This window comes from Catharus ustulatus, chromosome 7, assembly GCF_009819885.2.
Source record: "Catharus ustulatus isolate bCatUst1 chromosome 7, bCatUst1.pri.v2, whole genome shotgun sequence".
NCBI classification, from domain to species: Eukaryota; Metazoa; Chordata; class Aves; order Passeriformes; family Turdidae; genus Catharus; species Catharus ustulatus.
In genome coordinates, this window is record NC_046227.1 from 34,495,467 (window position 1) to 34,518,864 (window position 23,398).

Consider the following 23,398-nt stretch of genomic DNA (forward strand, 5'->3'; position numbering starts at 1 on the left):
TAAGCCAAGTAAAATAATTTTAGGGGAATGGAAGGAGCATTTGAACAAAGCATCAGGTACATGCTACAAACAAACTTTCCCCCAAAGCAGCCCGTGTGATTTGCTAGAGAACACCCAGAACCATCCCCTGGATTACTCCTGTCAGACTCTCTGATTCCAATAACATACTTTTGCATGACCTGCCATCACTCCCCAGGATGAAGCCAGTCCTGCAGCGACAGGTCCGTGCTTTGTAGCTGCTGCTGAGCAGGCAGATGTGGGAGCATCCCCCGGGCATCCCGTGTGGATCCGCTTCACACGCGTGGCTTCTGGCTATGGCGAGGGGAAAACACGGCTCAGAGCCAGTGAAACAGAGACAACGACATGCTTCAGCATGGAGCAAGGTTAGACACAGAAAAAATATAAATAAAAGGGGATTTGTGTCACAATAAACTTTTCCATAGAAAATAACTGCTAAGTGTCTTAGATTGCAATACAGGATGTGACCAAAAGTTTGTATTCTATCGCTTCTGCTGAAACCAGGCGGGGCAGTGATCTCTGTGGGAGATATCTTCTGCTGATGGGGCATCTGTCAAAACCAGGTGGCAGTGTTCTTTATCTTTATCTTTATCTATCTTTATCTTTATCTTTATCTTTATCTTTATCTTTATCTTTATCTTTATCTTTATCTTTATCTTTTTCACAACCCATCCTTCCTCCAGGAGATATTTTCTGTTAGTGGGTCACTGAGTCCCAGTGCATGACTGATAAAATTACTGCATCCCATTGGGAGATGTTCCAGCCAGGGTGAGGAGCCAAACATTTCCTACCTAGATAAAAATCTGAGATTTAAACACCAAGGTAGGCTTTTTCCACTGGATCCCAGAGAAAAACTGCACCTTTCCACATCATCAGTGGACCTTCGGAGGGAAGGAGCACTGCTCCAACAGAACCACATCTGTCACTGCAGGAGGATGCAGCCACCATGGAATGGGACTGCTACCAACACCCTGCCTGACGGGGTGTCAGGTTGTACTCTGCCCACACAGTCTGATATTCCTTCAACTCCATTAGACAACACCTTTCTGGGCAGGTACATGTGCTGAAATTGAAGAACAGAACAAGCCATGCAGAATATTTCCATATTAATGGAATCACAGAATGGTTTGGATTGGAAGGGACCTTAAAGTCCATCTTATTCCAAACCCCTGCCATTGGCAGGGACACCTTCCACTAGACCAGGATGTTCCAAACCTCATCCAACACGGCCCTGAACACTTCCAAGGATGGGGTGCAGATTTGTATAGATGGGATATAAATCCAGCTGAAGAAGCCAAAGAATTCATTTCTCTTGATTCCATATTTCCAAGTGCATGGTTCTATATTAGGAGCCTAATTATTTTTTTAAAAAACTGTTTAAGACAATATGCTGAGAAAACAAAATCTACCAGGCTATCTTACATTTACTAAACTGGCTTAAAACAGAAAAGAGAATTCTAACTAAAAAAATGTTCTGTTCTTCCTACTTTACCTCAAGCTTTTCAGGTTTTCTTTTTTTTTTTTTTTAAAAGAAAGCAATCAAGTGGTTTAGGGTCGATAAGGTTAAAGGTAGTACAGAAACTCCACCAAGCTGAGACAGCTTTTACAGAGAAATTTGACAAGCAACAAACATGTCCATTCAAAACAAAAGAAGTAGTGGAGTAATCACAGGATGTAATAAAAGATTACACTGTGCTCATGTCTCTCCTCTACTCAACCTCTCTGACTCCCTCAGGAGTACAAGAGGGATGATAATAGCAAAGAAAGAGTCTTTGCAGCCTCCTTCAGACATTGACATCTGCAAATCAATGCCCTCAGCTCCAGGGTGAAAATTAGTTCACCCACTCTACATCAATTTAGAGTTTGTTACCACTTCAGAAACTTCTTCAGAAGCAGCCATTCTGTTTAGAAACATCGACATTGAGAATTGATGTGTTGGCTTTTCTGTCTAAGCAGTCATGGCAACGATTTATTGTCATCAGTCATGCCAAAAAAATTCTCATAAAGCGTCATGGTAAACATTTTGGATCTTGCTATCTTTGCACAAAGTTCCCAGAACTCCCACTGATGTTCTGCATACAGAAAGGATGTGAAGAGATTACAGTCATACAGGACTACAGACCTTAGAAATTGTTGTTCTACCAAAAAATTCTGAGATAAAAAGAAGAATTTTTTCTTTCTAGATGAAAATAAAGATTTCAAAGCTGACATTCACACAAAGCAAGGAAACCCTGTCGGCATTTTTCTCGCTCCAGGTCTGTTGGCTGCCCACACCTCTGTGACTTTTTGGCAGCCCCAAAGGCAGGAGCTCACCTGAGGTGTGGGGTCTGAAAGCAAGTCCAGAGACACCAGGAATCTCTGAGGTCTGGAGACCCAAAGCATGTGGACAACACCGGACATCCAACAATTCTGATGGTGTTAAATTCTCAGAGGACAGAGCAATTCTCCAAACTGAATTCTAAGGTAAGACTGGAGCTTAGAGGCACATGAAAAGTGGAACAACCACACAGGAAACTGGGCAGCTCAAGGAACAGAAAGTCCACAAGGACAAATTTTCATTCCACCCTCAGATACTTTTTTCTGGTAGGACTGTTTTAACTGCACAAGCACTTACTGTCTGGTTTTGTGTTTTCTAGAGAGAGGAAATTTGATCTTACCTGCTGCTTGAGGTCTTTTCTGGTACACACGGATCTCTTTAGCATTGTCCAGCCTAGCAAGAGCCTGAACATCAGTGCCATTGTACCTGTTTATTCGTAAAATGCTGAGGTTATCTGAATTAAATGTATATAGATAGTTTTCGAATACTGCCAAACCACAGAGATGCCTAATCTGGAAAAGAAACAAATGGTATCATTATTTTAGCTCAATATTTTAGGTATATCTATGAGTTGTAAACATCAAACACTACTGTGAAAAGTATTCAAACTGTACAAAAGGTTTTCTCAATATTTGTAGATAATAAATACAAATTACATAAAAAGTATAGTTCACATTCCTGTAGTCTGAAATTTATAACCAGAAAATCTTTGTACAAGAAAGGTAGAAAATTCAAATTATTTAGCAATCTAAATTAATTTACTCTACAAATTCCCCAGTTTCTCTGTTTGTAAATTAAAATTAAAATCTACATTATTTAAGTGTAACACCTACATTAATATTAGCTAATGATCATTAACTAATAGTAACTAAAATAAATTAACAATTATAAACTAATAAATATAGCAAACTTAGAAATTCAAAACACAGTTCATGTATGTAATTGATCCACTTTTAAAAATTATTTTATTAGCAAAGCAGGGCAAGTGGTGCAAGATATACCTGCTGAATATTTTCTTGAGTACATAAAAAATAAAAAAAAATAATCAGCTCTTCTGTGCTCCATTTGTGTTGGTGTCTTTGAATATGATGGTGGTCACTTGGTAGTGCTTGTTTATCAAAAAGTGAATTCTAAAATTGTGAAAATCTCTGATGTGTCTGGGCACATTGAATAAAAATTACCTAATAGCTGGTAGTTAGACAGTCACAGCTCAAACCAAAGTGTTCAATAATTTAGAGGTTTGATTTATGGATTTAGAAAATGTAAAATATCTCACTGGCAATTCTGAAAATTAAAAAAAATTAAAGAGAATTTTTGGCAGATGTTCAGATATCCATGGGCTGAATGTCTTATTACTTTAATCATTCAGTTGCTCACCACAAAGTATTGACATATCTCATACACTCACAAATTCAGACATACATCACCAAAAACCAACCCAACCAAAAACTCCTGTTGTGCTTTGAGTATTTCAGTCATTCTGGAAATTATACCAGTTGGCCAAATCTTGCCATTGTATTCTGTCTTCACCCAGAAAAAGGAATATAATTGACATCATTGTAAGTGTTTGAGAAGACCCAATAGAAATTCAGTGCAATTGTAGTAAGATGGAAAAGAAAACAGCCTTTAAAATAAAGACACATCTGTACCAAACTGTGGAATTCTCCCCTGAGTTACAAACCTTTCTTCCTTATTTCCATTTGAAGTCAGTTTAAATCTTTATGATTTAACTCCCATGAGAGGTTTTCTTTATTGGAACTATTAAAGCTATGTGGCTCTTTTAGCAATGCATTTTATAATGATCTAATTATTTGTATTTATTTTCTAATTTGTTGGGTTTTTACATGTCAAGAAGCTTTCTGGCAATCCTGTGCATGAATTAAAACATTACTGGTTTATCCTCTGAAACCACACAGGCTGTCAATCACAGAATCCAGTTTTGTTTGGAAAGCACATCTTTGACATGTTTGTACTTACATAATAAACTTTAGTCCCTAAAAATTCTTGGGAACAGTTTTGTGATCTGCTTTTTCCTTGTACTAATGAGGAGTAATTTGGAGAAACAGTCATTCTAGATCATGGCATATGCAGCACAAAACACACTGAAATTACCAAATCTTCATTTGAGAGGAAAGACAATTGTTACTGTTTGTGACACCAGTGAGACGCCAGACTTTTCAATACCCTTCACCCATATAAATAGAGAAATCTAATTTTTTAGCTGGTTTTGAGAAGAATCCCTCTGAATTTGATAAAGTATTCTCTTTTGCATCTAAATTTCAGCAAGAAGAAGAACAAGCATCTCTCCTATGACACAAATATAGCTGAGTTAAAAGCCTGTAATAGTATTTGTTAATGGATTCTGAGAATCATTTTAGCTTTTTAAGTATCTATTCCAAAATATTAGTTGAAAACAAAATGAAACAAAACAAACAAACAAATAAACAAACAATCAATCAAACAAAAAAACAAAAGAAAGTTTGCAAGACCTCTTGTTCCAGAACTGGTTAAAGACTGGGGATAGATTGGCAAAAATAGGAAGGTGTTTGCCAAACCACCACTTAGACTGCTTTGAGTTCACAGTCCAACCAGTTGCATCTTCATAAACACTGATTATTTGGAAGCAATGAATCACAGAAGAACAGGTAAAATGTCCTTTATTTTTACATGTCCTTGTTTAAACTCAGGCAGAAATAGATGCAAACTTGCTGTCCACTCCAGCCCTGGCAGTCCAAGCAGTGACCAGAGCAGTTTGGTCTTTGCTGATTTTCCCTGGGTGCACATAAGAATGACAACAGCCAGAGAACTCTTCCACTCTCCAGTCTCCTCAAAGACTCACAGTCTCAGAGTTTGTATTTATGCCTCTGAGCATCAACATCAGCTGTGAAAAGCATCATTGCCATCAACAAAAATAAGATTTAAAGGCATCCAGCTTAGTCTGAATGGATGAACAGCTTTTGCTGTACTATTTCACATTATTGTTCCTGTTAGTCTCTCCTTCCTGAGTGGGTAAGGACATCTTGTCATTAATGATTTATCTCCCTGCACCTTTCCACCCCTGATTTTCCCTCCTGAAGTCTTTAACAATGGTGACTTACAGGGTGCATTGTTAATGAGACACTGATGGAAAGATTCATAGGATGTAAAATTGCTAAATTACAGATAAACCAAAGCATGTTAAATATTTTAAATTCTAACACATCTGAACTAAAATGTTTAAAAAAAATATGAAATCCCCGTAGCTGCTAGCAATTTGTGCATTCTTTTATTGATATAATTAGTTTTTAGTGATTTGCAAATAAATACCTACTTGTCTGCCTTTAGTTATTGTTTGCCTCCTTCTCCCCTGATAGTCAACAACTTCCACACTCTCCAGATATATGTCAAGCCAGTACACATATTTATTGATGAGGTCTAGTGCCAGAGCAGTTGGCTGTTCAATTTTCGAGTCTACTATCCACGTCCTGTTCATTCCATCCATGTCACATCTCTCCACCTTGGCAGCATTCCCATAGTCTGTAAAGAAAAGCTTTCTGTTGAAAGAAAATAAGATGTTGTAAGTTTTTAAGGGTGTGAGCAGAGTGCAAAGCTCCTGCTGGCTTTGGGAAAAGGAAGTTTTTGTTCTTTGTCGTTTTAATTTCCTATAGACCCCATATTGATAAGCACATACTTATTTTTAAAAAATCACTATAGCTTCTAGCAAATTAAAAAATACACAGAAATATGTTTCAAATGTAAAGTAAAGAAGTTCTAAATGCATTTTCTTAAAAAAAACCAAAACAGATACACCACTTATACTCTAAAATTGCAATCTTAAAGTCTCTTTTAACCATTGTTTGTAAAAAATGGTAGGACAGTTACAGATAACAGTGCCAAAAGCACAAAGCACTCAGGTTGTCTGGAGAACAGTTATTGCACATAAGCTGTAACAAACAGGGATCCCCACTGTCAGGTGTTTTAACATCTCTTTCTGAAGGAGATGCTTTAGTCTGTAAGTACATTTGTCTCCAGCCTTGGAAAGGTGTTCAGGCATCAAAATGCTCCCAAAAATCCAGCGAGTCATTCCATCCAGGAGTAATGGGAAAGTATCAAAGACTTAAAACTGCTGCTAAAGCTCCCTAACCCGATACTTGATTAGCATTCACTGGGTTTAGCACACACAAATCAATTTTGATTAACCTGACAATATTTTAACAGGATTACCTATTTGTGAGAACAAATTGCACTTGCAAGCTGAAGACCACCTTGCCATGACTTTAACAGGCTGTAAAGAATAATCTGATTCCTGGCTGAATGTTCCAAAAACTGCTTTGAGAACCAGGATTTCATTATCCAAATGAAGTGAATTATCTCCTAGTTATTACCACTAATGGGAATAACTTTGGATCAACAGCATATAAAACTTCAGATATCTTTATGTGACAGAGCAGTAATTTATAGTCTTGTAACCTCTCATAAAATACAGTTTTAGGCTATTTGCTGAACAGCAGAATGAAACCCATATCCTTTGTTTTGGTCTTCAAATAATAATAATACATTTCAGAGGTAGCAAGAGTGTTTCAAGTGCAAAAAAAGAAAATTAAAAAAAAAATAAAACCACAACTTTTTAAAAGTAAAAGCATTAGAACCATCTATAGTCTATATGCAGAATCCGTCAAATGCCAAGATGAATTGATCTCAGAATCATAAAATAGGGCTGGAGGAGAATTTGAAAGGTCATGTAGTCCATCACCAGGCCATAAGGCAGAATAAACTTTACCTATAACATTCCTGAGGGATAAATCCATTCCTGACAGGGATTTCTATTTATCAAAACAATTCTGAATTCCTGTCCTGTCCTTCATTGTCATTCTTTATCCCAGCTGTACTCTAAGAATATATTTAAAACCACACACTTAACATTCAGGTCTATATAAATCAAAATGTCCATAGCACAGAATATTTGCAAAGTAAAAGTCATGCCTGAAATGCAAAAGTAATTTAGAACAAAAACAGAAAGAAAAAAAAAAAGAAAGAAAAAAAAAAGAAAAAAGAAAGGTTTGTATATAGCAGTATAGACATTTATGTATGTATTCATATAATCAGAAATAACAAGGCCAACACCTATATATATTTAAAATAAGTTGTTAAAATGTTACATGTATTCCAGACTACAATCTGTACTTCTGGGGATTTGATTTATGTTATTTAATGGAACTTTTTTCCTCAAGATTCAATAATTCAAATAAAGCTCATTTTAGAATCATAGAACCAACTGGGTTTGCTGTGATCCAACACTCACATATATATATAAATATGTAAATACACATCCAGACACTCAGCAGTTACAAAGACCTGAAGTTTGACTTCAGGCTGACTCTACTGCAGAATGTTCAGTTTTATTAATAATTTAGCAATTCTACAGATTAAAATGCAAGTTAAAAAAAAAAAAAACCAAACCAAAGTATTATCCATTTACAATCAGATTATCATTGCAGATCAGACAAGAAATAAAATGCTTGTTTATCACTAACAAATAGATACAGTAAGGAATATCCAAGAATTAAGAATATTTAAGAATTTAAGAAGATGTCTGGAATAGGGGGGTCATTTATTTTCTTCCTCAATATCTGTCTTATAATATCATTTGGGCAAGTTATCATGACTTCATGTGTAAATGTCACTTTTTTGACTCTAAAAATCATTATTCTTCTCCTGGAGACTGACAACCATGAAACTTTTTAATCAAAGGAAGAGGTAAAAGAGAACAAGAAAGTAGTTGCCTAAATACTGCTGCACGATCAAAGTGATCTGAAAATTAAATTAAGAAAATCAAATGCTTTACTGTATAATCTTGAAATGCAATTCTGTATTTAAAGACTAATGCTGATTTTTAAAGTGAGGTTTAAACCAGACTGCATTTCTAACACAAGAACTTGACCCACAATTACACTGTATTTCCTTTGCCTTGGGAGCTCTAAAGGATGCACTTACAGTATTTATTTCAGCTCAAGGCTAATTTTTCTTCTCACAAATACTGCTGGGTTTGCATCTCCATTTTCAGCAGAGGGCAATGAAATCTTTTATCCATTCACAGAGCAATTTTGGGAGGAAAAGTGACCGTGTGCATGTCCCTGTACAGCCCAGCTGAGGGCACTGGGGCTGACCTTGGGGACAGGCTCAGACAGAGCTGGGTTCATTCAGCCTTCCTCTCCTGACACTGCCTATGAGGATGCTAACTGAGGCTGCTGCAACAGTAAAAGTTGGCAATAAACTGAATTTTATTAAGGCATGTTATCTTTTGAAAACTATAGACTTCATGTGTGGAAATTCTGAATTCTGCCCGTAGTTAAAAAACAAAAAGGGAATCTTCTTCATCAAGTCCTGGTGCTTTGCAGGCATTTAAGCTCATAAAAGTATTCAGTTGTTTTGACTCTTCCAGAATGGTGTCACTGTGGTCCTAGCAGATAGGAATCTACATCTAATAACTAATGGTGATGTCTTCCAGGCTGAATTACACAGACTGATTTCTGCAGTAGCTTATTTGGCTTAAGCAGCTTTTTTCACCTGTCCTCCTCCCCAGAGATATTTCTAGATGGAAATCAAATTCTTTCCCTCTGCCTAGCAGCTAGAGATAAGCAAGGGAAGCAGACTTCCTCCTCTTGTAAGACAATCTCTTTCTGTTGCCCTTCTGCGCAATTATTCCAATTTTAGGTCACAGATTGAACAAGCGTGGCCAGCACTGGGTTTGCAGTTCCAGAGTGGGGCTCACTGGGGTCTGCACAATGGTCCAGCAACCTCCCTGCATCAGCTGGAGATTCACTCCTGGATGACATTTGCTTTTTTCACAGCACTATTACATTGCTGACATAAACTCATCCTCTCCCCAGCTATTACATGCACCCTCCTCAGTCTTACAAATTTGTCTTAAAAAGTTATGGTTGGAGGTCTTCCAGAGTTTGATTCCAACTAGGAATAAACACTCAGGGACAATTCCATCCACATCTGAGCCATGACAACTCTCCAGCCTTTTAAAATATCCTCCCTGACTAACCCACTGACTAAAACCAGCAATAAATGTTACCAAACAGAACTAATTCCAAAGGAAAAGAATGCTGCCATGAGACACAAGGGATGGTGAACTTCCCAGCCCCTGCTCTCACACCAGTGGTCACAGATTCATCTTTGCTTCATTATCAAGCCTCAAAAAATATGTAAGGAGGGCCTCAAAAGGGTTGCTGTTCTTTCCTTCCAGAGACATTTATCTGTAGGATAGTTACTGCCCTAGTTCAGCTGCCAAACCCTTTATCACCACTGGATTTGTCCAGAACATTCTCATCACTTCCTTTTGTTTTCCAAGCTTTCAGTCACCTCGTTCATAATCCACCTATTTAATGAGCTGAGAAAGAATTGTCTTCCCTGCAAAGCCACATTTGGGCACTTGCATGACTGAAAACTGCTAATTTCTAATGCACCTAAGATGCCAAACACTGTACAGCACAATCAGAGTTTGGGGGGCAAAAAAGCAAAATTCTGGAGCTCCTTGACAAAAACCCAATGAAATATTATAGGCAACAAGTCAGAAAAGTATATATAGAAAAAAGAGGATATTTTTTTAGGCAGAGTTACTGCTGTGGACAAGACCTAACTAGAATAAAGTAAAATAATTCCTAGCATAATTCAACAGGACCTATGAGTAAAAAGGACAGGGTTTGATTTTCAGAAATTACACTGAGAGGGTTATTTTCAAGACAGAAGGCAACTGAAGATATTCAGCTGATCTTGGCAAAATGAACAAGTCACAAAAAATTAGAGACTTTTTTACCAGTTTGGGAGCAGGATTATGATGTGGGGGAAAAAAAAGTTTGACTTGGAATTAACAGAAATGCTGTGCAATTTAATTGGTATAAAATAATGAGAACAGCATTGGCATTGAGTGGCACCAGCCAGATTTACTGTAGGACAAATAGGATAACTAAAATTATGGGAACTGTGGTGAACAAGGAACCTTCTTCAAAGGAGGTGATGAAGCAGCTAATTAAAAGGATTGTGTAAAAATACCCTGTGGGGTTCTCTTACAGCCCATGGTATGAAATGATCGACTGACTGGATTCTCAGAAGGGGACTGCCACACAATCCTGAGTCTGATTTCTACTGCATTAAAAAAAAAAAAAAAGTGATTTGATTTGATTTAGTTTGCATCACATTTAATTAATAACAAGCTTTATTGCATGGTCCAGGAGCATTTTACCTCTGTTGATGTTTAGGTTAGTTTCTGGATTCAGTAGTTTTGTTTTTTCTTCCACATCTAAAGCAAAAGAAATTGGCCACCCTAGACTTGGCCCATCTTTGGTAATAAATGATCCATGACCCTCAATGTCTCAGACAGATTTTAGGAACTTGAAGAGCACTCTTTTCTAGAACACACACACACATGGAAAGCAACTCTCAGGTTTGGGACAAAGAGAATTTTTCCCCAGAGGAGGAACTGAAACATCACTTGATTGAGGCATTGGGGTTTGTCCTTCCTCTGCTCTTTCCCAGCACAACGCAGCACCCACCACCTGAAGGATAACTTCCCAAACTATTTTAGGAGGTTAGAAACTCTGTGGCTCTCCAGCAGTGTGCCTTATTTTTTTTTTTTTTCTGTAACTGATATTGGAAGGAAATATTGAGTGGATGTTTTTGTGCTGCATGGGAGTGAAATTCTATTAAAGTTCCTCTGTGATTTCTGCAGTGTAAAGGAGGACATATGTTCCAAATGTTCCTGGCATTTTGGAAATCTAGCAATGAGTGCCTGTGAGTAAAATAATAATGGTTTCTTCTCCTAGAGAGCTGCAGATTTAGTGCCACTCAGGAAGCAGCACAGGGTTGAGCTGCAGATAAAAGTAAAACCCAGTCAGACAACTCATCCTCACTATGCAGAGCCCAGCTCCACTCACTGCTTGCTGCACAACAACAGGCAAAAATCAGCAAAACTCAACCCTTAGGGGGGACATTTGCAGTGAAATACACTTCTCTTTACAGGGAAGTCGCCAATTCAAACAAAAGTTTTCTTATTTGCAGCAACGGGGGTGGTGGCCTGAACAGCAAACGGGAAAGTAGAATTTGGGGATGGGTTAAAAACAGAGCCAGTCTGGTTCTCTGCTAAAGAAGATACAAATTGTCATAATTTTTTTAAATTTGTTTGTTTGTATTTAAACTGTCCATTATCCACCTATAAAAACAAGCCTGTTGGAAAGGTAAATTGGTTTGCCACCAACAGGCCCCTCCCCAGCCCCCCATTTCCTTACAGATGCACAAATATGAATTTCCAGGTGTTATAAAGTGAACGCAATTTGCTAATTCAGGAAGGTTGTTTATGATATTGTTATGACTCTACTCCACAATTGTTTTAGCAATCCTGCATGCTTTTCTTCAGGTGTGACCCCTTCCACTTCAGTGGGTACAAGAGCCTTCCCTTTATTTTTCTTAGGGATGTCAATCAAATATACATATTTAGAGTTCATAATAATCCTTAAAAGTGTTTGCTCCCTCCTTTTCCCACCCAAATATGCTTTTTTTCTGCAGGGTGAGAGTGCAGATTCCTCTCCTGGCTGCTCATCTACCACCTCTGGGTGCTGCAGGAATGATGTAGGGTAGGGAGATGTACAGATGAATTTCTGTAAAATGATGTTTTGTCACGGTTGCAATCTTCTCACACAAGCTCTACTTCCCATGCAGAGTAAATATGTAATGAACCCATATTAATCTTACCATATTCTATTTCTTGCTCCATTTATGAGTAGTTGTGGCTGTACATGGTAAAAAACACATCTGGGATACAACAGCAATAAATCAAACACACAGAGAAATGGAAGTTCAGTTCATAGGTTTTGCTTCTGGATAAAACTGCAGAGAAAGTTTGCCTTACACCCTTGTCACAAGAGTTGTCTGGTTTTGGTTTTTTTTGTTGTCATTTTTTAATTTGTTTTTTCTCATATCAAGACTACAGCAATGGGATGTACTCTTGAAAAAGTGCATCCCTTACAATATATCAAATTTATACTTGCTTAAACCTGCTTTCTGTCTACATACAACTCAATATCTTTTCATTAAAATCATCTAATTATCTTGAATAATTTTGTGTACAAAGTAATTTTCTGAATAAAAACCATGTTCTCTGAATTTTCACAATTTATTCCTGATATAAAATTGTAATAAGTAAATCAAATATTATCTTTTCAGACACATTTTTTTTTCCATAACTACATGCAAAGTTTTAATAACTATCAGTTTGAAAGGAAAAACACATTGCAGATGTATTCCTGGATTCATTAAGGGCCCTGAACATCAGTATTTATTTGTCAGATTACTGCCCTTTATCTGAAAACGTAAGGATTCAGATGCAGAAATCTGAATTAGAGTCCTTTCAGACTATCTTTCCCCATATGTTACTACAAACTCCTCAATTAGAATAGAAATGAAGAAACATTGATTATTCCCATTTTATCACAAACCAGATGTGCCAAATCGATGTGCTGATCCACTAAAAAAAAATATTTTATAAACAAAGTTTCTGTTACATATTTTATATCAACATTTAAGTAGACTTTTATTGGGTCATCCAAATAATACCATGAATTCTCTGTCATATTTTTAAAAAGTAGATAAAAACCTTCCCTAAAGTAAAGACAATATTTGGCAGATTTTATATAGTTGTAAAATATGTGTTTATGTTTTTTCAACCCATGCACACACTGATGTTAGAGATACAGAAATCTGGAACAGGATGATGAATAGTTCTTGGATTATCCTGAGCACTGATTTTTGAGGGTAAGATGGTTCATTTCCACTGCTTTACCAGATGTACAAGATGCAGGGAAATAATTTTGCCATCGAAAATGAAAAATTATCTTTTTTTCATTGGCAAGTCAGGGCCTGATATATTTGTAATTCTTCAAACTGAACTTGAGATATGTACTTTAATGTGCAATTTTTGATTATTCAACTTTGAATGATTTCTGGAGCATCAAAATGGTGCCACATGACCTTTTACACTCTTTACATGCACGTTTATGTCCAGAGCAGAATACACATATTCACACACTTATTTTCAAAGATTTCCTTACCATTGCAGCCAAGCTTTTTCACAGAAGAAATAAATGCAGCACTTTTCCTGAAGGTATTTAATTTTCACAAGATATTATTATGTGCAGTCAGACTCTATTGCTTCTTTCACTTCATAAATAACCTTTTCCCTTAGTTGAAAAGCGACAATATTAAAAATTGCTTTTTAAAATAGGATTTTCTTCTGGGAGGAAGGGGGAAAATTTTCATTAATTGTTCAGTGATTGTGGGGGAATAAAGGTAGAAATAAAGAAGATCCCTGAAATTGTGTTTGACTTGCAGCCTGAGGAGCTTTGGGCTAAAGCAGTGTGGAGTTTGGAAAGTTTAACTTTTGTCCTAGAGCTAAGCTCAGGCTCAGAGCAAATCAGGACCAGCAGCAACTCCTTGTTTACAAATGACTGTCTAGACACAGGAGGCCATCATTTCCCAAACACAGCCTCACTTCTCCAGGGCCTTTTCCTTCCCAGAATTTGAGACATGGCCTTTTCAACCCAGCCTGAGAAATGATGGTTGGATGGAGCGTTTGGCACTGTGAAATGTGGAAAATGGACCCACTCTGTTTGTCAGGGATTTAAAATCATGTTTTCCACACCAGCAGCATCAATCACAATGCAGGATGCTTTGTCTTCAACTATGTGATTTCTGTCAACCAACTTTTTCCACTTGGTGACAAGCAATGAAAAGGGAAACATTTTTGCAATATTAATTTCTTTTAAATGTATTATTAATGAGAAAAAATAAATTAAAACAGTTCTTCCACCTTGGTATTTGATGACCTATACCAGATTAAATGTCAGTAATAGCTGGCATTTGAGAACCTGTCTCATCCATCTTATGCAGAAAATGCTACAATAATCATCATTATGTAGGATTACATTACATTAATCAAAAATCCACAGTTTGCAAGCTTTAGGAATCTCAGGGCTCCTTCCCAGGCAGACATGCAGAAAGGCCAGGATTACACTGAGACTTTAGATCCCAAAGGCTTCAGACCCTGAAAACATGATTTTAAATTATGATGAGTTAGCAGACAACAGAAGGGATGGAAATTTTTTTTAATTATTTTTTTCCTTTCTAGCAAATTCAAGAAAGGATGTATCAATGGCTATCAAATGAAATGATGTTTCAAACTCTAAAAATCCCAGCACTGCACACTGCTGGAAACTGGCAGGTTAGCAGTAGAGTTATTCTTTTGGTTATTGTTGTTTTGTTTGTTTTGATTTTGTTTTTTTTGTTTGGTTGGGATGTTTGTGGTTTTTTTGTTGTTTTTTTGTTTTGTTTTATTTTCTTTTGTTTTTCACTTTGAAAACTTCACACTGGGAATGCTGTGGGAAGAAACTCAGTGCCCCTGGTCTCAAAGCTCTTGGGTAAGATGTAAGTCATTAATTATAATCAAAGATATCAAAGCTGAAGATGATCTTGGATGAAGAAATGGGTGAGACTATAAAAAACTATTCTGACAAAAAAATACACCTGAAATTTATATTTCAAATACATATGTAAATTCTAATTTGTATAAAAAAATACTTCAAATCAAGTTTATGCATGCTAATGATCTTACCTTATGCCAAAGAGGAGAAAAAACATTTAATATTTGATCTCCACAAGCAAACACTACAAACACAATAAATCCTTAAGCTGGTTTAAATTGTGCCAAAGGCTATTTATCACAGTGCAGAACAGAAAACAGCCTGTGCTTGGCAGCAATGGACAGAACTGATTTGTATCCTGGCTTTCCTTTGGGATGACACAGCAAACTTTGCAGGTTAGGGAATTATTCCAATTCCATTGATGATTCTAGTGGTGAACAGCGATGAGAAATACTCAGGGTTCACCAAGGAAAAAAAAATGCATCTACTCAAGCTATACCTGCACAAAATGAAATAAAAACAAGATTCTCATCCAGTACTTCAATGTTCCTGAGGAATCTCTGTTCTTTAATGTTTGTGGGGTTTTTTTGTAAAGTAATACATTCAGAAGTGGATATTAGAACTTACATCTTGAGTTTCTGATCAAATATTTTCTGCTGCAGAGGTTGGTTTGGATGCTGCTGGCCCACACCAGTGATGGCACATCTCTGTGCAGGACTCAGAGCTACAAATCTTCCCACTACAAATTCCTAAATGGAGCATTGTTTACTGCCAGCAACAAGTGAATTACCTGATTCCATGTCTCATCCTGGTGTTTGAGAGTGAGTCAAAAGTAAGCAAAGAACAGCTTTGCTTCCTCATTAACTGGGTCATTTTCTCCCCAAAATTTTACTTGCAAATTAAATTTATTTAAAAACAAACAAACAAAAAAAAAATAAAACAACAAACCAAAGCCTTGTCTAAAACAAAGTTCATAAATAAAATATCATCAAGTTAGCAGAAAGAAAAAGCAAAGTAGGATTTATACTGAACTGCAATATCTGAAATTGGGTTGGAAGTATTGCATTTGCATTATTTTATCTCTTCTGAGACAACAGACTCTTTAAATCTTCAAGATATTTTTTCTTAAGGTGCTACAAAACAGAACTCAATTTCAGTTAAGTGTCAACAAAATTGGTTTTATTCCACCACAGAGAAGGCTCTTGTGCTTTTGCTGTTGTTACTCTAGTCTTGATCTGCTAACCTTTAATTTACAGCAGCAAGGCTTAGTGGGAAGGCAGAATTATTTATAATACCACTAGTAATTAGTGCCTAATTACTAGAACTAATATGAAGCTGCTAGAAAACTGTGCATATATTCAGGATTTAAGGCCAATGAGCGCTGATTTGTAACACAAATATATAAACAACAGAAGTATTTCCATTTTGACTTCCAAAGGTTCCCCAGCTGAGAGCCCATTGATGATCTGCCACAGTACTTAATAAATTTCTACTGTGGCCAAGAAGTTATACAAATAATTGTCAAAAAGAGTTCTTGCTTTTGGCTCTAGTTAGCAAATATTTTCACAGATTTTCCTAAAAGATTTACTGAGTGCTAAGAAGAACACAAAGAAAAAAAAATTTCAGTATGTGGTGGTATGTAATAACAGGCAGATACTGACTGGAGTGTAGCAGTAAATTGCTGGAGTTCTGTATTTTGATGTTCAAAGTGATAAATATGAATATATTTATTTATTTCTGTCATTGGTTTGAAATTTCCCTTTACATTTGAGCAGGTCATTTGAATAACCCTTATTTACCTAATTATCTGCTGCTATTTTCCACATGAAGTTTGTGTAATTTCAAGAACAGGGAAAACCCTTGCTGGCATGACAAAGCACTTTACAGAAAAGTCATATATGTAATACACTCACTGTGCTTGTTACAGAGTTGTGAACATAAGTAATGAATTAAATAAGAGGCTGCAAGAAGTAACCTGGGAATTGTGGGATTAAAGAGGCTGTCAGCTGATCCAGAGGCACAGCATCCACTTCTGCTCCAAACACACCATTTATATACATTTTAAAAGCAGTTGGCAAAATGTGGTAGCACAAAATTATGTTTGTTTACAGAAATGATGAAGGGATTAGCTGAAATCAAACAAATGAAGATAGAAATAAAATAAATTCCCTGTCTCCCCCAGAGAACCCACAAAACCATGGGAAAAATTCAGCAAGATATTCAACAACTAAATAAATATTATTTCAGGGGATTATTGGGTTATCTATCTATCTATCCATCCATCCATCCATATCAATCAGACATTTTCTGCTGTGAGACTGTGACTCTTCCTTGTTCTCTGAGGATAAAAACATGGAGTGACAGCATGTTCAGCATGGAAAGAATTCCAGAAAGTCACAAATCATAAATGATTAACAGAACAGAAAAAATCAAGGGTTTTTATTTTCCCCTCCTGCCCTGCTCCACTCTGGGCTGTCCATGTTTCTGAGGGATGGGACACAGGGAACAACCTCAGCCCACATCTTCTGCAATGAACAGTGAACCAATTCCTGGATTTTCTTATTCAGGAAAGGAATTTCATGAGCAATTTTGAGGCCAGCAAACAAATGTACTTCCTGATTACTCTTCTGAAACACCAGAAATGTGGAGATGTATTAGCAGCTCTGGCTCCAAGCAGAATGAGGAGGAAAAGGGGGGGATTTGTGCACTGCAGTGATGGCTGCATACACCAGCTGTCTAATAATGTTTCAAATACCAACCTACCCCACAGAATTAGATAGGAAGACAATTTCTGAAAATTACTAAAATGGAAAAAAATGAAGAAAAGATTGCAGGAAAAAAATACTTTTCTGCCCAAATATAGGATTATATTAATGTGCAAAGCAGTTAGGTTATGCCAGCATGAACTGAGAGCTGAGCCATCCACACTTCCTCATCTATTTCATTATCAATTCTAAGACAATTTCAGAACTCAAAGAACTAAGTTATGGCTGATGTAATTAATACTATATGAAAAATGGAATTCTAACATATTTATGATTCATGACACTCAGTCTCACAAGCTTGTGGCCACATCAGTGGTCACTAAATCACCTCTTCCTTGCTCAAAGCAGCTCTGCTCCCCAAACCTCCAGGCCACCAGACACACAGTGATGAGTGCAGTTAGACTTTAGAGCTGCTTAACTGATTGGTTTAATTAATTAACCAATTATCTCATTTTACAGAAGCAATATAAACCCCAATACAAACGCTGAGTACCTGGTTGCTCATGTTCTGGGTGAAGCTGCACAAGGAAGGCAGCTGCACATGCAGCCCAAGAGGCATTGATGGAGATGCTGTTATTGGAACAGCTGATACAGTCTGAGGAGAAGATTCCCTTTGCAGCAGACAGCCTGAAAGCAGATCATGGTGTGCCTACCTGTCAGGAAGGCTTAACTTCTTTATTTTAAGACAAAACTGATGCACACTGACATGAGTGCAGAGTGGATCAGCAAAGAGCCTGGTGGGATTTGGAGGGGAGCAGGGAACTGCCTGTCTGTTTACTTTACAGGATAAAAGCAATAATCTACAGGTACCACTACCAAAACATATTTTTTACTTTATTTTTGTCTGATGCCAGAAATATAATTAATACCTACTTTGCATATTGCCTGAAAGAGAAGTTAATTTACTCTCATCAGCCTGAGGTGAAGGGACCACAGATTAACTTGGGGCTTTCTTCCACTTGCTCTATTCCAACATAATTGTCCTCCTCTGACACACCCCCAGTAGATAATCTTACAACCTCCAGCACTTTATCATCACTCACATTCCTCACTGCTCTCTGTGAAGAGGCAGGAGATAGCTTGGGCTGGGACATAGTCACCACCTGCTGCAGAGCAGCCATTTCCTTTCTTACCTTATTAAAAGATCTGCTCCTGGTCTTTTCACGTTTTATTCCAAAAGAGGGAAGACTGAAGAGCAGTAAGGATACTATTTTATATTCCTTAAAAGCTGCTCCTGTGTTCAGCAAGCAGTAATTGCTTGATTCAACCTGATTCTTGATGGTGCCTGGCAAGGGAGGTGCTTACTTGTCACAGCATAATGGGCAGACAGCAGCAGTGACAATCAGCACATCAGATCAGATGGTGCCCAAATCCCTGTGAAACCTACACCAATAAAAAGGATAAACCCCTGGGATTCAGTTCTTTTTGGAAATTCTGATTGCTTCCCAAGTCACTGAGATCCAATCCTCACCCCTGTTAAGTCAGACAAGGTCTCACCACACAAGTGATGAACCCCAGGAACTCTGAACACAGAAGCACCACTCAATTACAATGCAGAACTCCATCCTTTCTGCTATTATTTGGTTCCCTTTCTTCATTTTTTATTTTCTTCTTTTTAATTAAACTAGTAATTGAGGCTGTGCTATGAGCTGAACTCAATTAAATAAGTCAGGTTATGTTCAACACATGCTCCCAAAACTCTGCCACTCAAAGCCCAGGCTGGAACATCTAATCTGCAAGCATCAGACAGCTGTAAACAGGAAAGAAATTGCCATCTGAGCATCGTGCTGTTGAACACATCTAGGAAAAGGCAGCACTCTCCTCAGTGTCTGAATAACAGCTGAAAATCTAAGGACAGTTCCAAAAGTGAGGAAAATTCAATTAAAAATAAGTATTTACTGGAGAGAGCAGGGCATGCCTTTGGTTTATTGGTTAATTATTCTGCATTAGGAGTTTTGGTGTAATGTTTTATCTAGCAGTGATTTCAGCATCTCATGAAGTTTTCTGGTGTGCAGAGTGCTCCATATACCCCAAGAGCTGGGGTAAATCTGATTTGAAGAGTTCTTCAAATCTCCATGCATCTACTTTACATCAGAGGACCTGGCCCAACACTTACATTTGAAACTTTTCTATTACTATTTAAAACAGAAGAGAAAACAAAATCAATAAAACCAGGTATGAGAGAGACAAAAACTTACTCATCTTTTCTCTCATGAAGATTATTTATTTAAACATTGAAAAAAGCGTCAAAAAGATATTTGGTAGCTAAACACTCATATGATGTGTTGGAGGAGAGGAGACACTTGAATTTGGAAGTACCAGACATTACACAAGGATCTCCCGTGGCCATGGTTTTCCCAAGATGTTTCCTTTTTCATGGCAAATGTGAAAGTTTCCAGGTTCAACTCAAAATAGAACAGAAAATCTTTTGCATTGAAAAAATTCTCCCTATCACCTTGACTTCTGAAATACTAAGAGATAAAAATGAATTAACTTCCTTTGTAAACAAACCAACAAACAAAGCCCAAACTATTTAATGCTAGATATCCCAGATATCAGGTTCTTCCTCACTCCTCATACCTAGGAGCAGCCTAAACTGAAGGAAGCAGCTCAGAAGGACAGTAGCTGTAGTGTTTATTTTGTGTTTGCCTAATCTGTTAAGGATTTCCAGCTATCCTCATATCCAGAAACAAATAAACTTCAAATCAATGCTCAGAATGTTTTAAACTGCACACTGCTGTCATATATTTGTGAAAACACTAGCTATTTATAGAAATAAATAATTGCACATAAAGTTCTTCCATTCTGATAACAGATCACTGGACATCATGAGATGTTCATTAATCTTTGTTTCAGTTTGAATGAGAACACACTCTCTTTGAAGCACAGAAATGGAAGCCATAAGAGCAGAATACAGATGTGCTTTATTAGCAGTTGTTTTTCAAATGAATTCTCTGATGTCACATAACAAAGTCAGTGATCCAAGAAAGCTAAGAAATTCACAGGGTAAAAGGACTGAAAAGGATGATATTATTAAGCCTCTTTGCAGGTTTTCCTAATAGAAATCCCATCACTAATCAGTCACTCGTAACAAATACTCATTAATTGTCATCCTTCTCAAAGCACTCCGCAACAGGACGGCATTTTTAGAGGTGGGGAGGTTGAAGTGTAGAGCAGTGAGCTCACAAAACTGACAAGTATAAAAACAGGAAGAAAAATCAGTGTTTTCTCAGAGCTTACACCTGTGCCTTCCCCATCTGTTTGTAGCTGGGTCTTTTCTAAACACAGAGCAGGCAGCGTGCCTGGAGCTCAAACACACCCCGGGAGACACAGATGTATTGGCACTACCTGCTTTGCCAGGTACAGCAAATATTTGCTTTCATTTCCCAAGCCCTGCATTGACACAAAATAATTTATAACTCTATTGAGTATAAACCTCAAAATAACCTCATTTGGCTCACACAGAATTAAGCTGGTGTGCTGCAGAAGACGAGGAGGACTCTGTGAATTTAGAATTTAGAATTTAGAAACACAAAGGGCTCAGCTCTGCCTTCTGCTGAACACATGGCTAGAAAACTTGATAAAAGCTGAGTTTTGGTAAGGTTTTATGAAAACCTCCTCTACATTTCTGGTCAAGGTTTTAGGGTTCTGCTACAGTGGCAGCTGCTGTGATTAAGGCAAGCTGCTCCATTTTCTCAAACATTGATGCAGGTTCTTTTGTTTCACTTTTCCCAGACATATTTTTGTACAAAGGATTCTCTCCAAGGGACTGAGATTTCACAACTCAACAGCCTTGTGCTCAAAAGTCCTTGCTTAAATTTTTGGTGAGATCCTGTTGGTTTTTGCATGCAGGAGGTAAGGTTCAGTTTTCAGAAACATGCACTTGCTACAAGAGAAAAATGCACTGGCTGTCTGTGTGTTCTCCCACAAAACCACTGCCACAGCACTGGTTACAGCAAATATTCTAATCAAAATATTAATATTCTAATTTAAGTATTAATAATGGATGTACCAGTTTCCCAAGAGCACTGAACACTTGTACAATAAAGCTGAAGACTGAGATTGTTCCATTTGCACAAGGTTTCTTCCCTAAATATTGAAATTTCTTAATATTCTTTCTTTATATCTGTGACCAGGGTAAAAAAAGACCCACTCTACCTTTCTTTTCTTTCTGTCTCTTTTTTTTTTTTTTTTTTTTTTTCCCAGTCCCCAGAATTCCTACATTTTCTTCAAGTCTCTTTATCCATCTATTTTTCACACTACTACCTAGTTCCTTAACTGGATATTTATCTTCACCTCCCTGTTTCAGGGCACTGCCCCTTGACTGGAAACACGAAGGTTGAGCAGTCTCAGATGTCCCCATTTGGGAAATTAAATGTTTCATTAATCCAGCTTGTTTTTGAGATCTTAGAGTTTGGCATTCAATAAAGAGTAATTGCATATTCTTGAAAAGAGCTCATGTTGCACACAGATAAATACACTGTATTTTAAGCACACAATGAATTTTAAAATGCATATAATGACTTGAAATATTTCTTCATTGCTGTCACAAAACTGTTTAAATTTATTTTTCTTTAATCTATTATGACTGTAGCTATAAATCCAGTGATGGAAAATAAGCATTTTCATTTGATTAAGCATTTTGAAGCAGCACTGAGTTTGGGGAACACTCGCTTGAAGCACAAAATGAGAAATAAAATGACACAATGAAAGGTAAATGTCACCAATCTTATGATTAAAAATACAATTAGGGAAGACTTAAAACTAAATCTGTGTACTTTTTTTTAAAAATTTTATTTCCTTTAAACTGTACCACATGCAAATATGCAACACAGACAACTTCACCTACAGGGCATGGGCAGAACAGTGACCTTTGGCAAGTGCCCTGCAAAACATTCCTGGTGCCAACAGAGCTGTGGTATGACCTTTGCTTTATTTATTATGAGGGAGAATGATGTTAGAAACAGAAAATAGGAGTGAAAAATCACATAAACCTTCTAAGCCTTGTCTAAACCCAGCAGCAACACAGGAAGGGTTCTCCACTGGAAATTTTCAAGAGTTTTTTAATGTTTTCTTTTTCAATTAAATTAATGAAGTAATTAAAAATTTCTCATGAAGCATTCTACTTAGGAAAATAATATATAGCCACAGAGAAAATATGTACAGAAATCAGAATGTTTTGTCAGATTCACCTCCCAAATAAAACTTCAGCATCTTTCCTTTTTCCTCCTGATTTTACAGCATAATTCCTGTCAAAGTGCCTTCCACAAACACCCAGTTCTTCTGAGAACCTGAAATTTAAGCAGCAGTGGACCTGATAGCACTGGGTTTAAATTAACCTGTTTACTTTCTCAGAGAGAAAAAAATATGGAAAGCATGAGGCTGAACTGAGCACTGCACAGAAAAGCCATTAGGGCTGGAGTGAGCGCCAGCACTGCCCTGCCCAAAGCGGCTGCTGAGCACCCTCAGAGCCAATTTACCATCCCTTATTTTCCATAATTCACAGGGGTTGGCACTTCTCTGCCTGCAGCTTCCCTGAAATATCAGTTCCAGGATGGTTCTGGTGTCAGGAGTCAGGGGCATGGGTGGGAAAAGGGCTGGAGCAGCTCTCATTTTACTCATTTTGGTTGCAAACAAGCAGTGACTGAGAAGTGTTAAGTACAATTTCTCTCCCCTCCAATCTCTCCCAGCCCAAATCGAAACATCTTTCCCCAGAGGTTTGGCACTGACAGTGACAGTCATTACTCCTAATACTGAAAAACAGTATCATCTCCAAAGCCTGTAAGATCTCTGCTCAGAAAAGAAAGATTCTGCAATCTTCATCTCAGGGTTTTCTTACC

General features: G+C 37.3%; 1 protein-coding gene across 1 annotated transcript in view; it reads right to left on the bottom strand.

Moving 5' to 3' along the window:
- The window catches only part of LRP1B (LDL receptor related protein 1B), a 470,895-nt gene that overhangs the window by 223,728 nt on the left and 223,769 nt on the right, over nucleotides 1-23,398 (bottom strand). Inside the window, exons 7-9 of the mRNA XM_042779456.1 lie at nucleotides 5,646-5,868; nucleotides 2,676-2,847; nucleotides 169-312 (exon numbers count right to left, since the gene is read on the bottom strand). Of these exons, the coding sequence (XP_042635390.1) occupies nucleotides 169-312; nucleotides 2,676-2,847; nucleotides 5,646-5,868 (539 nt within the window). The remainder of the gene's footprint in view (nucleotides 1-168; nucleotides 313-2,675; nucleotides 2,848-5,645; nucleotides 5,869-23,398) is intronic.